This window comes from Microcaecilia unicolor, chromosome 3 (genome assembly GCF_901765095.1).
Source record: "Microcaecilia unicolor chromosome 3, aMicUni1.1, whole genome shotgun sequence".
NCBI classification, from domain to species: domain Eukaryota; kingdom Metazoa; phylum Chordata; class Amphibia; order Gymnophiona; family Siphonopidae; genus Microcaecilia; species Microcaecilia unicolor.
Genome location: NC_044033.1, coordinates 245177443 through 245191109, shown reverse-complemented (window position 1 = coordinate 245191109; position 13667 = coordinate 245177443). Strand labels below are relative to the sequence as shown.

The window sequence follows — 13667 nt, the reverse complement described above, 5'->3', positions numbered from 1 at the left end:
AGACTGGATGGACCGTACAGGTCTTTATCTGCCGTCATTTACTATGCTACTATGTTTATGCAATTTTAGAGAGCTTTTCCAATTGAAACATTTATCACATTCAGAACATTTAAATGGTTTGTGTCCTGTGCGAGTCATTTTATGCTGTTGTAGATTTGCTCTTTGAAACCATCACATTCAGAACTTTTAAATGGTTTACTTTTATAACATTCAGCACATTTAAATGGTTTACAACCTGTGTGAGTCATTTCATGCCTTTGCAAAGCACCATTTTGACTGAAACATTTATCACTTTCAGAACATTTAAATGGTTTGTGTCCTGAGTGAGTCATTTATATGTTGTTGCAATTTACCTTTAAAATTGAAACATTTGTCACATTCGGAACATTTGAATGGTTTCTTCCTTTGTGATTCATCGTATGTTGTTGCAATTTACCTTTCAAACTGAAACATTTGTCACATTCGGAACATTTAAATGGTTTGTAGCCTGTGTGAGTCATTTTATGCCGTTTCAAAACACTTTTTTGAGTGAAACATTTATCACATTCAGAACATTTAAATGGTTTGTAGCCTGTGTGAGTCATTTTATGCCGTTTCAAAACACATTTTTGAGTGAAACATTTATCACATTCAGAACATTTGAATGGTTTGTGTCCTGAGTGAGTCATCATATGTTGTTGCAATTTACCTTTAAAACGGAAACATTTGTCACATTCAGAACATTTAAATGGTTTGTGGCCTGTGTGAGTCATTTTATGTTGTTGTAAATTTGATCTTTGACTGAAACTTTTATCACATTCAGAACATTTAAATGGTTTGTAGCCTGTATGAATCATTTTATGCCGTTTCAAAACACCTTTTTGAGTGAAACATTTATCACATTCAGAACATTTGAATGGTTTGTGTCCTGAGTGAGTCATCATATGTTGTTGCAATTTACCTTTAAAATTGAAACATTTGTCACATTCGGAACATTTAAATGTTTTTTGTCCTGAGTGAGTCATCATATGTTGTTGCAATTTACCTTTAAAATTGAAACATTTGTCACATTCGGAACATTTAAATGGTTTGTGGTCTGTGTGAATCATTTTATGCGTTTGTAAATTTGATCTTTGACTGAAACTTTTATCACATTCGGAACATTTAAATGGTTTCTTTCCTGTGTGAGTCACTTTATGCTGTTGTAAATTTGATCTTTGACTGAAGCTTTTATCACATTCAGAACATTTGAATGGTTTGTGTCCTGAGTGAGTCATCACATGTTGTTGCAATTTACCTTCAAAACTGAAACATTTGTCACATTCGGAACATTTAAATGGTTTGTAGCCTGTGTGAGTCATTTTATGCCGTTTCAAAACACTTTTTTGAGTGAAACATTTATCACATTCAGAACATTTAAATGGTTTGTAGCCTGTATGAATCATTTTATGCCGTTTCAAAACACCTTTTTTAGTAAAACATTTATCACATTCAGAACATTTGAATGGTTTGTGTCCTGAGTGAGTCATCATATGTTGTTGCAATTTACCATTAAAATTGAAACATTTGTCACATTCGGAACATTTAAATGGTTTATATCCTGTGTGAGTCACTTTATGCTGTTGTAAATTTGATCTTTGACTGAAGCTTTTATCACATTCAGAACATTTGAATGGTTTGTGTCCTGAGTGAGTCATCACATGTTGTTGCAATTTACCTTCAAAACTGAAACATTTGTCACATTCGGAACATTTAAATGGTTTGTAGCCTGTGTGAGTCATTTTATGCCGTTTCAAAACACTTTTTTGAGTGAAACATTTATCACATTCAGAACATTTAAATGGTTTGTAGCCTGTATGAATCATTTTATGCCGTTTCAAAACACCTTTTTTAGTAAAACATTTATCACATTCAGAACATTTGAATGGTTTGTGTCCTGAGTGAGTCATCATATGTTGTTGCAATTTACCGTTAAAATTGAAACATTTGTCACATTCGGAACATTTAAATGGTTTATATCCTGTGTGAGTCACTTTATGCTGTTGTAAATTTGATCTTCGACTGAAGCTTTTATCACATTCAGAACATATGAATGGTTTGTGTCCTGTGTGAGTCACTTTATGCTGTTGTATATTGATACTTTGACTGAAACATGTATCATATGCAGAACATTTAAACAGTTTTTTTTGGGTGATAGTGTCTACAATTTTGTCAGTTCTGCTTATAGTATGAGAGTAAGGAACCTTGGGCTTATGCAAGATTATGTCTTTTTCAACAAAATGACAGTCTGTGGTTACATTTTCCTGAGTATCAGCACTTCTAAAGGGTCTCTCACCTTCTTTTCGTCCCTGAGTTTGTACAAGGCTTTGGCAGCAGTTGGAATTTGTATCTTGTGCATTTGATCTTTCTCTGTTTTCAGCTCTATCTTTCATCCTGGGTGCTGTTATTCTACTGCTGCTGCCTTCACACTCAGCAGAAGCATCTGGGCTATCTCTGGAGGGGTCTTTCTGTTTGCATTCCTCCCTCTGCTGTCCATTGCACAATCTCAGTTTCTTACTATTATACCTATATCCATGATCTGTTGGAGAAAAATGAAAGTACCATCATTAATTTTACATCTATGGACAAGCACATATATAGGCAGCTACAACATGTGATTATTTAAAGAAGACATTTTCTAGGCTAACATTCCATATGACAGGAAGTTGTGCTGCAAGTAGATGGGAACAGGTGGTCAATGGCATATCAAAAGAGGGAGACTGACCATATCCAATCTCATCCTGCTGGTTCTGTGCATCGTATTTGAATCTCCTTTCTCTGCAATGACTCCCTTTGCTAATCAAAACTCTGCCACACCCTGCTGGAGATCCAGAATTCATTCAATCCAAGCCACATCACCTGTTTCATGCAGGTCTTCGCATGTGCCTGTATTGAGAAGTTTTCCTCTTTCCTTAGATCCCTGGGTCTCGGTCCTGAATTCCTGTTTCTTAAATCGGATTAAGATATCAGGTCTGACGCTGGGGGAGCCTGTTTTAGAAAAATATAGTTACAATTGGGTCAGTTTTTAAAGCTGGTAAATAGCATGATTTTGTAAAAACTGAACAGATGTTTAAAGAAATACATACAGTATATTCGTACCATTATACTGATACTGTCTGTACAGGCAAGTTCGAAGGGTTGCCAGAGAAGGGGGGATGGAAAATAACATTCCAGAAACACGAGGGCTGCAGGAGACAAAAAGCTGCCGGGACACGTAAGGGTGAGGGGGAGGAGAGAAAAAGAATTGCTAGGATGAATGTGTGGGTGTGTGCAGTCTTTAGATCTTTTTTCCTTGTCGTTACAGCGAGGAGCTGAAGAGGAGCTAAAATGAATTCAAATGTTGAAAGTTTGATACAGTCATAAGGAAGCCCTCTTCAAGCTGCGCTGAGCCATTGAGCTAATTCATAAGGATATGTTGCTAACTGAAGGAGTTCGCTTGGTTGGAGAACTGTATTTTCCATTGCTGATATTTTTACAAAAAAAATTTTGTATATCTCATATGGACAATGCAAGGACATAAGGGTAGGGGCATTAACCCTTGATTTTTTAACAACGGAACAGCATGGTATATATGTAATTGCTTGGAAAACATTTGTAATGCGTTGGGGGCAATTGGGCCAAGTTGGTTAAATCTTTAACTCTTTTATAGTATGTATTATGGCTGAATGGTGAAGTGAAAGGTTTGAAAGAGTGAGTTCCAAAGACTGTATAGAAGGTTATAGGTCATTTATGTGTGTGTTATGTCATAAAAAATAAACTTATTGAAAAAACTAAAAGGAGTACGTTAGTAATATAGAGGGGCATAATAGAAAGGCGCCGGCTAAATAGATGGCCGGCGATCTATTATGGCAGCGGCGCAACAGCTGGCCGGAACCGAATTATCGAAAATGATGGCCGGCCATCTTTTTTTTTTTCGATAATACGGTTTAGCCCGGCCAAATGCCAGAGTTCGCCGGGTTTGAGATGGCTGGTTTTGTTTTTCAGCGATAAAGGAAAAAAATGCCGGCCATCTCAAACCCAGCGAAATCCAAGGCATTTGGCCGTGGGAGGAGCCAGCATTTGTAATGCACTGGTCCCCCTCACATGCCAGGGCACCCTAGGGGGCACGTCTAAAAATGTTTAAAAAATACAAAAAAAGGCTCCCAGGTGCATAGCTCCCTTACCTTGGGTGCTGAGCCCCCCAAATCCCCCCCAAACCCACTCCCCACACCTCTACTCCATTACCATAGCCCTTATGGGTGAAGGGGGGCACTTACATGTGGGTACAGTGGGTGTTGGGGAGGGAGGGGTTTGGAGGGCTCAACACTTAGCACCACAAGTGTAACAGGTAGGGGGGGGGGGTGGACCTGGGTCTGCCTGCCTGAAGTGCACTGCATCCATTAAAAACTGCTCCAGGGACTTGCATACTGCTGTCAGGGACCTGGGTATGACATTTGAGGCTGGCATACAGGCTGGCAAAAAAGTGCTTTATTTTTATTTTTTTCGTGTGGGAGAGGGTTGGTGACCACTGGGGGACTACGGGGAGGTCATCCCCCATTCCCTCCAGTGGTCATCTGGTCAGTTGGGGCACCTTTTTGAGGCTTGGTTGTGAAAATAAAAGGACCAAGTAAAGCCAGCGAAATACTGCTTAACGCTACTTTTTTTTTCCATTATCCGCGAAAGCCGGCCATCTGGTAGCCACGCCCATGCCCGCCCATGTCCCGCCTTTGCTTCGCCAGCAACACGCCCCTTTGAACTTTCGCTGGCGAGGCGATGCTGTCAAAAAAGCAGCTTTTGATTATACTGATTTCTCCGCTTTTCCGAGATCACCGGCCATCTCCCGATTTATGTCGGAAGATGGCCGGCGATAACTTTCGAAAATAAGCCATAAGTGTTGCCATACTGGAACAGACCGAAGGTCTATCAAGCCCAACATCCTGAAAAGGACAGGGAAGCAAATAAAGCCCTGCTGTTATAAGTCTTAGGGTCCCGACACATTACTCTAAGTACATGCACGTCTTCGAGAGTGAGTAGTTTCCAGGTGGGCCCGTACATGGACAGAATCTGGGCAGAGGCACTCAATTTCTCACGTAACTTACGGAATATATTGTAACTTACATGCGCATCTCCAGAATCTACTCAATGGCTGGCTTAAGTGCTCTTACCTCAGGCTCCTGTTAGCTGCACCTTTATAGAATTGACCCCAATGTCCGGTAAAGAATTTTTCAGCACAATAACTTCAAAGACTACTACTACTTATCATTTCTAAAGCGCCACTAGACGTATGCAACGCTGTACATTTGAACATGAAGAGACAATCCCTGCTCGACAGAGCTTACAATCTAATTAGGACAGACAAACAGGACAAATAAGAGATAAGGGAATTACTAAGGTGGGGATGATAAAATAAGGGTACTGAACAAGTGAGTAAGGGTTAGGAGTTAAAAGCAGCATCAAAAAGGTGGGCTTTTAGCTTAGATTTGAAGACGGCCAAAGATGGAGCTTGATGTAATAGTGGCTCAGGAAGTCTATTCCAGGCATATGGTGCAGCAAGATAAAAGGAACGGAGTCTGGAGTTAGCAGTGGAGGAGAAGGGTGCAGATAAGAGAGATTTACCCAGTGAACGGAGTTCCCGGGGAGGAATGTAGGGAGAGATGAGAGTGGAGAGGTACTGAGGAGCTGCAGAGTGAATGCACTTACAGGTCAATAAGAGGAGTTTGAACTGTATGCGGAAACAGGAAGCCAGTGAAGGGACTTGAGGAGAGGGCTAATAGGAGCATATCGACACTGGCAGAATATTAGTCGTGCAGCAGAATTTTGAACAGATTTGAAGAGGAGAGAAATGGCTAAGTGGGAGACCTGTGAGAAGCAAGTTGCAATAGTCTAAGCGAGAGGTGATAAGAGTGTGGATGAGGGTTCTGGTAGTGTGTTCAGAAAGGAAAGGGCAAATTTTGCTGATATAGAGAAAGAAACGACAGGTATTAGCAGTCTGCTGAATATGTGCAGAGAAGGAGAGGGAGGAGTCGAAGATGACCCCAAGGTTACGAGCTGATGAGACAGGAAGGATGAGAGTGTTATCCACAGAAAAAAAGAATATGATGGGCACATCCCAAACAGTTACCACACAACCTTTGCACTTATTAGTTGCTGATAAGGAATGGGACTTGATAAACCACCTTTCTGTGGTTTTTGCAACTACATTCAATGTGGTTTACATAGTATATACAGGTAGTTATTTGGAGGATTATGTGACTTGCCTGGAGTCACAAGGAGCTGCAGTGGGAATTGAACCCAGTTCTCCAGGATCAAAGCCTGCTGCACTAATCACTAGGCTACTCCTCCACTAGCAACATTCCATGTAGAATCTCAAATAGGGAAGGTAAAATTATGTATCATACCTGATAATTTTCTTTCCATTAATCATAGCTGATCAATCCATAGACTGGTGGGTTGTGTCCATCTACCAGCAGGTGGAGATAGAGAGCAATCCTTTTGCCTCCCTATATGTGGTCATGTGCTGCCGGAAACTCCTCAGTATGTCGATATCAAAGCTCCATCCGCAGGACTCAGCACTTAGAGAATTACACCCACAAAGGGACACTCTGCCCAGCTCACCACCGCCGAAACGGGGGAGGGGAGTCAACCCAGCTCATCCCCACACAAGTGGGGGAGGGGAATCCGTCCAGCTCATCCACGCGGAGCGGGGGAGGGACACCACACCCGCCAATGCGAGGGGATCTGGCTTATCCTGCGACTGCAACTGCGGGAGGAGCTGGCTGACCCTAACACCGCCGAAGTGGGAGGGATATAAGGCTGCCCTACTGCCGCACAAAGCGGGAGGGAGCGCCGACAGAATTTATGTCTCAATCCAGCCCCGTAAAACGGAGGGGAGAGGAATGCAGCAGCTCACCGTAACACAAAATCGTCTCAACTCCAGAAGAATTCAATCGAAAAAACTTGAACACGAAGATCCTCCTGAACAGGAACTGAAGACTAAACTTGAACCTGAAATGCAACCAGAATATAAACAGTACAGATATCTGGGAGGGGCTATGGATTGATCAGCTATGATTAATGGAAAGAAATTATCAGGTATGATACATAATTTTACCTTCCATATCATCATGCTGATCAATCCATAGACTGGTGGGATGTACCGAAGCAGTACTCACCCAGGGCGGGACATAGAAATCCCTGACCGCAACACTGAAGCTCCAAACCGGGCCTCCACCCGAGCAGCCACAGTCAAGCGGTAATGACTGGAGAAGGTATGAGCCGATGCCCAAGTTGCCGCCTTACAAATCTCTTCCAAGGAGACGGACTCGGCCTCTGCCATCGAGGCCGCCTGTGCTCTAGTGGAGTGAGCCTTCAGCTGGCTAGGTGGCACCTTCCCCGCGGCCACATAAGCCGCTGCAATGGTTTCCTTGACCCATCGTGCCATTGTAGGCTTGGATGCCTGCAGACCCTTACGAGGACCTGCGAACAGCACAAACAGATGATCCGACTTCCGGAAATCATTGGTCACTTCCAAGTATCTGATGATGACTCGTCTCACATCTAGATATTTGAGAGCAGAGTACTCCTCTGGGTAGTCCTCCCTACGAAAGGAGGGTAGGCAGAGCTGCTGATTCATATGGAAACGAGAAACAATCTTGGGCAGGAAGGAAGGCACCGTGCGAATAGACACTCCTGCCTCAGTGAACTGCAGGAAGGGCTCTTGACATGATAGCGCCTGGAGCTCGGAAACTCGTCTGGCTGAAGTGATAGCCACCAAAAAGACTGCTTTCAACATCAGGTCTTTCAGAGATGCCCTCGACAAGGGTTCAAAAGGCGGCTTCTGCAAGGCTCTTAGCACTAGATTGAGATTCCACGCAGGCACCACCAAGTGCAGAGGAGGGCGTAGGTGATTAACTCCCTTGAGAAAGCGCACCACATCTGGCTGCGAGGCCAGGGAAGCACCCTTCAGGCGACCCCTGAAGCAAGCCAGAGCCGCTACCTGGACTTTAAGGGAACTGAGCGACAGGCCTTTCTCCAGACCTTCTTGCAGGAACGCCAACACTGAAGAAATTGGAGTAGTGAAGGGAGAAAGAGAGCCTGCCTCACACCACGATGCAAAGGTACGCCAAACCCTGGCGTAAGCAGTAGAAGTAGAGCGCTTCCTCGCTCTCAGCATAGTGGCGATGACCTTGTCTGAGAAGCCCTTCTTCCTCAGACGCTGCCGCTCAATAGCCAAGCCGTAAGACCAAAGGGGGAGGGATCCTCCATCACCACGGGACCCTGATGCAACAGGCCCCGCTCCGCTGGCAGCCGCAGAGGGCCATCCACTGAGAGCCTGATCAAGTCCGCATAACAGGGACGTCTGGGCCAGTCCGGACCCACCAGGATTATCCGGCCCGGATGCTTTGCCACCCGGTCTAGCACCCTGCCCAACATAGGCCAGGGCGGGAACACATAGAGAAGCTCCTGTGTCGGCCACCGTTGGAGAAGAGCATCTACTCCCAGAGATCGAGGGTCCCGTCCTCTGCTGAAAAAGCGCGGCACTTGGCCGATGACGCCATCAGATCTATGCTCGGCTGGCCCCAGCGCTTCGTGATGTCCAAGAACGCTTGAGCAGATAGCTGCCACTCTCCGGGATCCAAGGTATGGTGACTGAGAAAGTCCGCCTTGACATTCATGACTCCCGCAATGTGGGCCGTCGACAGCTGTTCCAGGTTCGCTTCCGCCCACTGGCATAGATTCATGGCCTCCTTGGCTAGAGGGGTGCTCTTGGTACCTCCCTGGCGATTGACATAGGCCACAGCCGTGGCATTGTCCGACAGGACCCGTACTGGCTTCACCGCCAGTACCGGGAGAAACTCCAAAAGCGCCAACCGAATGGCTCTGAGTTCCAGGAGGTTGTTAGACCACTTTGCCTATGCAGGAGACCAGAGCCCCTGCACTGTCCTTCCCAAGCAGTGGGCTCCCCAGCCCGTCAGGCGTCCGTTGTGATGACAACCCACTCCGGGGTCAAAAGAGGCATTCCTGCGGACAGCTTGTCTGGCCTCAGCCACCAGCTCAGCGCCTTGCGCACCGCTGGATCCAAGGGAAGGCGCACAGCGTAATCCTCCAACATTGGAGTCCATCGCTGCAGCAGAGTGCTGTAGAGATCTCATATGGGCCCTGGCCCAGTGCACTACTTCCATCGTGGCCGTCATAGAGCCCAACAGCTGCACATAGTCCCAAGCCCGAAGAGGAGAGGCTACTAGGAACTGGTCCACCTGAGCCTGAAGCTTGACAATCCGATTGTCTGGCAGGAACACTCTGCCCACTTGGGTGTCGAAACGAACTCCCAGATACTCCAGGGACTGAGTTGGGCGTAGCTGGCTTTTCTCCCAGTTGATGATCCACCCCAGGGAGCTCAAAAGAGCAATCACCCGGTCTGAAGCTCTGCCGCACTCTGCATAAGAGGGGGCTCGGATCAACCAGTCGTCCGGATAAGGATGGACTTGTACTCCTTCCTTGCGTAGGAAGGCCGCGATGACCACCATTACTTTGGAGAAGGTCCACGGAGCAGTAGCCAACCCGAACGGGAGGGCTCTGAACTGGAAGTGTCGGCCCAGGACTGCAAAACGCAGAAAGCGTTGATGAGGAGGCCAGATGGGAATATGCAAGTAAGCTCCCCTGCCTTCACTGCCGCTATAACAGAGCGGAGAGTCTCCATTCGGAAGTGTCGAACTTTCAAGGCCCGATTGACCCCTTTGAGGTCGAGGATAGGCCGCACAGAACCTCCTTTCTTTGGTACCACAAAGTAAATGGAGTAACGTCCCTTGCCAAGCTGATCTTCTGGCACCGGAACGACCGCACCCAGGCGGATCAGATTGTCCAAAGTCTGCTGCACTGCCACAGCTTTGACCGGAGACTTGCAGGGGGAGTGCACAAACCCATCTCTTAGGGGGTGGCAGAACTCTAGCTTGTAGCCGTCTCTGATGACTTTCAGCACCCAAGCGTCTGAAGTTACCCTGGTCCACTCGCCCAGAAACGAGGATAGGCGTCCTCCAATCTGCTCTGGGCCATGGACCAGGGCCCCGTCATTGGGTACGAGACCCTGGGGGAGGACCGGAGGACGCACCTCCGGGACGGCGGTCTCTGCGAAAGGAATGCTGCTTGGGGGAGAAGTTTCTCTTGAAGGAAGAGGGGGCAGAGGAGCCCGACTTGCCCGGGTGATACCAACGGGCTTCCTGAAACCGCCCTTTGGAGGAACCGGGGCGGGCACCACTGGCCCGAGCCCTGACCTCCGGTAACCTCTTGCCCTTGGACGTGCCGAGATCGGTCACAATCTTGTCCAGCTCGACCCCAAAGAGCAGCTTGCCTTTAAAAGGCAACTTAGCCAGGCGAGACTTAGAGGCGTGGTCAGCAGACCAATGCTTCAGCCAAAGCCAGCGCCGAGCAGAGACTGTCTAGCCATACCTTTAGCCGAGGCTCTCAAGACATCATACAGCAAGTCTGCCAAGTAGGCCAAGCCCGAGTCCAGGGCCGGCCAATCAGCCCTCAAGGAAGGATCCGAGGGGGAAGCCCGCTGCACAATAGTCAGGCACGCCCTGGCCACATAGGAGCCGCAAACTGAGGCCTGCAAACTTAAAGCAGCCGCCTTGAAGGACGACTTTAAAGCCGCCTCCAATCTTCTGTCTTGGGCGTCCTTTAGGGCCGTGCCACCTTCCACCGGCAACGCCGTTTTCTTAGTCACCGCAGTGATTAAGGAATCCATGGTAGGCCAAAGAAAGGCCTCCCGTTCACCTTCAGGCAGAGGATAGAGGCGGGACATAGCCCTAGCCACTGAAATCCCATTGAGCCGAAATCAAGGTGTGCATAGCTTCATGCACGTAGAAGGTTCTAGGCGGGCGCTTCGTCCCCAGCATAATGGCTGAGCCAGCAGAGGCTGAGGGATAGACGTCCTCCGGAGAGGAAATCTTCAAAATGCTCATGGCCTGCACTAACAGGTTGGGCAAATCCTCTGAGCAAAAGATCCGCGCTGCAGAGGGGTCATCCGCTCCATCTGAGCGGGAATCCGTCTCCTCCAAGGAATCCCCAAAGGACCGTTGGGAGAACTCAGATACGCTGCCCTCATCTACATCAGAGGAGACAGAGTCCTCTAGGGCCTGGAAATCCACCCGAGGGCGTTTGCTTCCGGAGGCCTCAACCCCTTTATCAGACAGGGGAGCAGGGGCAGCGTTTTGCATAAGAAAAGCCTGATGCAGCAGCAAAATGAACTCAGGGGAGAAACCCCCCAGACTGTGCACTTCTGCAGCCTGGGCCACGGCCCTAGACGCACCCTCAACCGGCGCTCGCAAGAGCGGGGGAGAAACATGCTGCGCATCCAAAATGGCATCCGGCGCAAAACTCCGAGAAGGAGCCGCGCGGGAACAACGGCGCTTAACTTTTGCCGCTTTCCTGCCGTCGCCCGAATCAAGGGCGACCATAGCATTAACGTCTCCCACCACAAGGGCGGCCCAAGAAGAAGCCGTCCGAGCAGAGTGGCGGCCAAAATGGGGGGGGGGGGGGGGGGGGGGGGGGGCGAGCAGCGGGGGATGGGCGCTTATGGCGGGGAAAAACCGCCGCACTGGAGGAAGAACCGGGACACTGACCGGACCCCAAACTGACTCCCAAAAAAGGCGATTCAGGCTTTGAAACCCCCGCATCCCCGCTAGACGCGCATACGCGGTCCGGGGAGCGATTCTTCACGCCCTCGCCCTCCGACGACATAAGCTACGTGGAGACCGAACGGGGAACCCCCTGCCCACTACAAAAGGTAAAAATAACCTGCTTCTCGCTCCGAGCTGTAACGAACTGGTGTCCCAGTGAGCAGCTGCAATAAACGCTGATATAAACGTTGAAATAAACGCCCTTAAAAGACGTCTAAAATTTTTTTTTTTTAACGGAGCCAGCGGGAGGGGGGAGAAAAGGAGGGACCTGGCACCACCAGGTTTGCACTTGCTCAAGAAGAGCCCTCAACCCCAGGTACTCGACAAAACCTAAGAATTAGGCTTGGAGACCTAGCCAGAGCTGCTGCTGTGTGTGACCACCACCTGCTGAGATAGAGAACATACTGAGGAGTTTCCGGCAGCACATGACCACATATAGGGAGGCAAAAGGATTGCTCTCTATCTCCACCTGCTGGTAGATGGACACAACCCACCAGTCTATGGATTGATCAGCATGATGATATGGAAACACTGCCTTTCCGTGTTTTTTGCAATTACATTCAAAACTGTTCCTATATATTACATAGTATCTACAGGTACTTATTTGTACCTGGGTCAATGGAGGGTTAAGTGACTTGCCCAGACACACAAGGAGCTGTAGTGGGAATTGAACCCAGTTCCAGGATTAAAGTCCACTACACTAACCACTAGGCTACTCCGCCACTATAATTGTAAACCAACTTGCTGCATTTTAGTAAAAAAGGTCCATCTGTAAGACTTGATTATTTTCATCTGCTTTTATTTGTATAAAATTTGTCTTTGTTGTTTCGGATGGCTCTGCTTTTAAAATGTTTATTCTAGTGCTTTTGTTGATCTTAAATTGTATTTTAATTCTATTTATCTTTTTGGTCTGGTTGTTATTTATTGTCTTTATTATACTGTACTTGTTGGATATTATTTATATTTCACGTTCTCTGTTCTATCATTTGCCTGAAGTGCATAAGGCAGTTTTACGAATATAAACAATAAATAAAATAAAAAGTGAATTTTACGCTTACCTGTTACAGGAGGGTGAATCTGTTCAGGCATCTCTGATTCACGATTTTCCATGAAGGGAAGATCTTCTTCTTGTTTAATGCTCAGTGAGAACACAGACGTTACAATCGGAAGACCTGTGATGAGAAAACAAACATGTCAACAAAGATTCACTGATGGCCTTATAATATTATAGTAGGAAGCAGCTTTTAAGTTTCCACATCATCTCCTGTGATCTGAAAATGTAAATCCCTTTAACTACCAAACATTTACTTACTCATGCTGGGGTCATTCATGTTTTCTTTTCCCTCTAATTCATAGTGTTGTGTGAGATGTTTCTCTTCCTTTTTAATCTTGAAGATAACATCAGGATTAAGAATTGAATAGCCTGTCAATAATAGATAGAAAATTGCATTTTAAATTATATTAGTAGAAGTCCCTGGAGGTTTTATGGGCAGTGTGCCGGTGTGTGCATACAGGTGTATATTTTCATGACAAGTCTACTGAAAAGAGGCAGCTACACCCTGCCACCTGATTAAGATTAGACCTTGGACAATTTCTGATATAGTCAGTGGCGTTCCTTGGTCGGCTGCCACCCAGGGCAGTTCGCTGCTGCGCACTCCCCCTTCCCCCGGGTGCAGTGTCCCCCCCCTCCCCCGGGGTGCTTTCTTCTTCCCTGCTGGGGTGCTGGGAGCAGCCGTGCGGCTGTCGGCTCCACAGGTTCCTGCTAACTCTGAACCGGAACATTGTAAGCTCTCTTGAGCAGGGACTGTCCTTCTCCATGTTTTAACTTGTACAGCGCTGCGTAACCCTGGCAGCGCTATAGAAATGCTAAGTAGTAGTAGTAACAGGAAGTAACAGCAGAGGGAGAAGGGAACCAGCGGAGCCGACAGCCGCCCCCTGCACCCCTCCTGCTGTGTGTGCACCCGGGGAAGACCGCTCCCACTGCCCCGCCCT

At 47.2% G+C, this 13667-nt stretch overlaps 1 protein-coding gene across 1 annotated transcript in view; it reads right to left on the bottom strand.

The window, feature by feature from the left end:
• Nucleotides 1–234: 234 nt before the first annotated feature.
• The window catches only part of LOC115466392 (zinc finger protein 665-like), a 29055-nt gene continuing 15622 nt past the window's right edge, over nucleotides 235–13667 (bottom strand). The window contains exons 3-6 of the mRNA XM_030197590.1: nucleotides 12988–13098; nucleotides 12734–12847; nucleotides 2878–3006; nucleotides 235–2557 (exon numbers count right to left, since the gene is read on the bottom strand). Coding sequence (XP_030053450.1) covers nucleotides 333–2557; nucleotides 2878–3006; nucleotides 12734–12847; nucleotides 12988–13098 — 2579 coding nt within the window. The 3' untranslated portion in view covers nucleotides 235–332. The remainder of the gene's footprint in view (nucleotides 2558–2877; nucleotides 3007–12733; nucleotides 12848–12987; nucleotides 13099–13667) is intronic.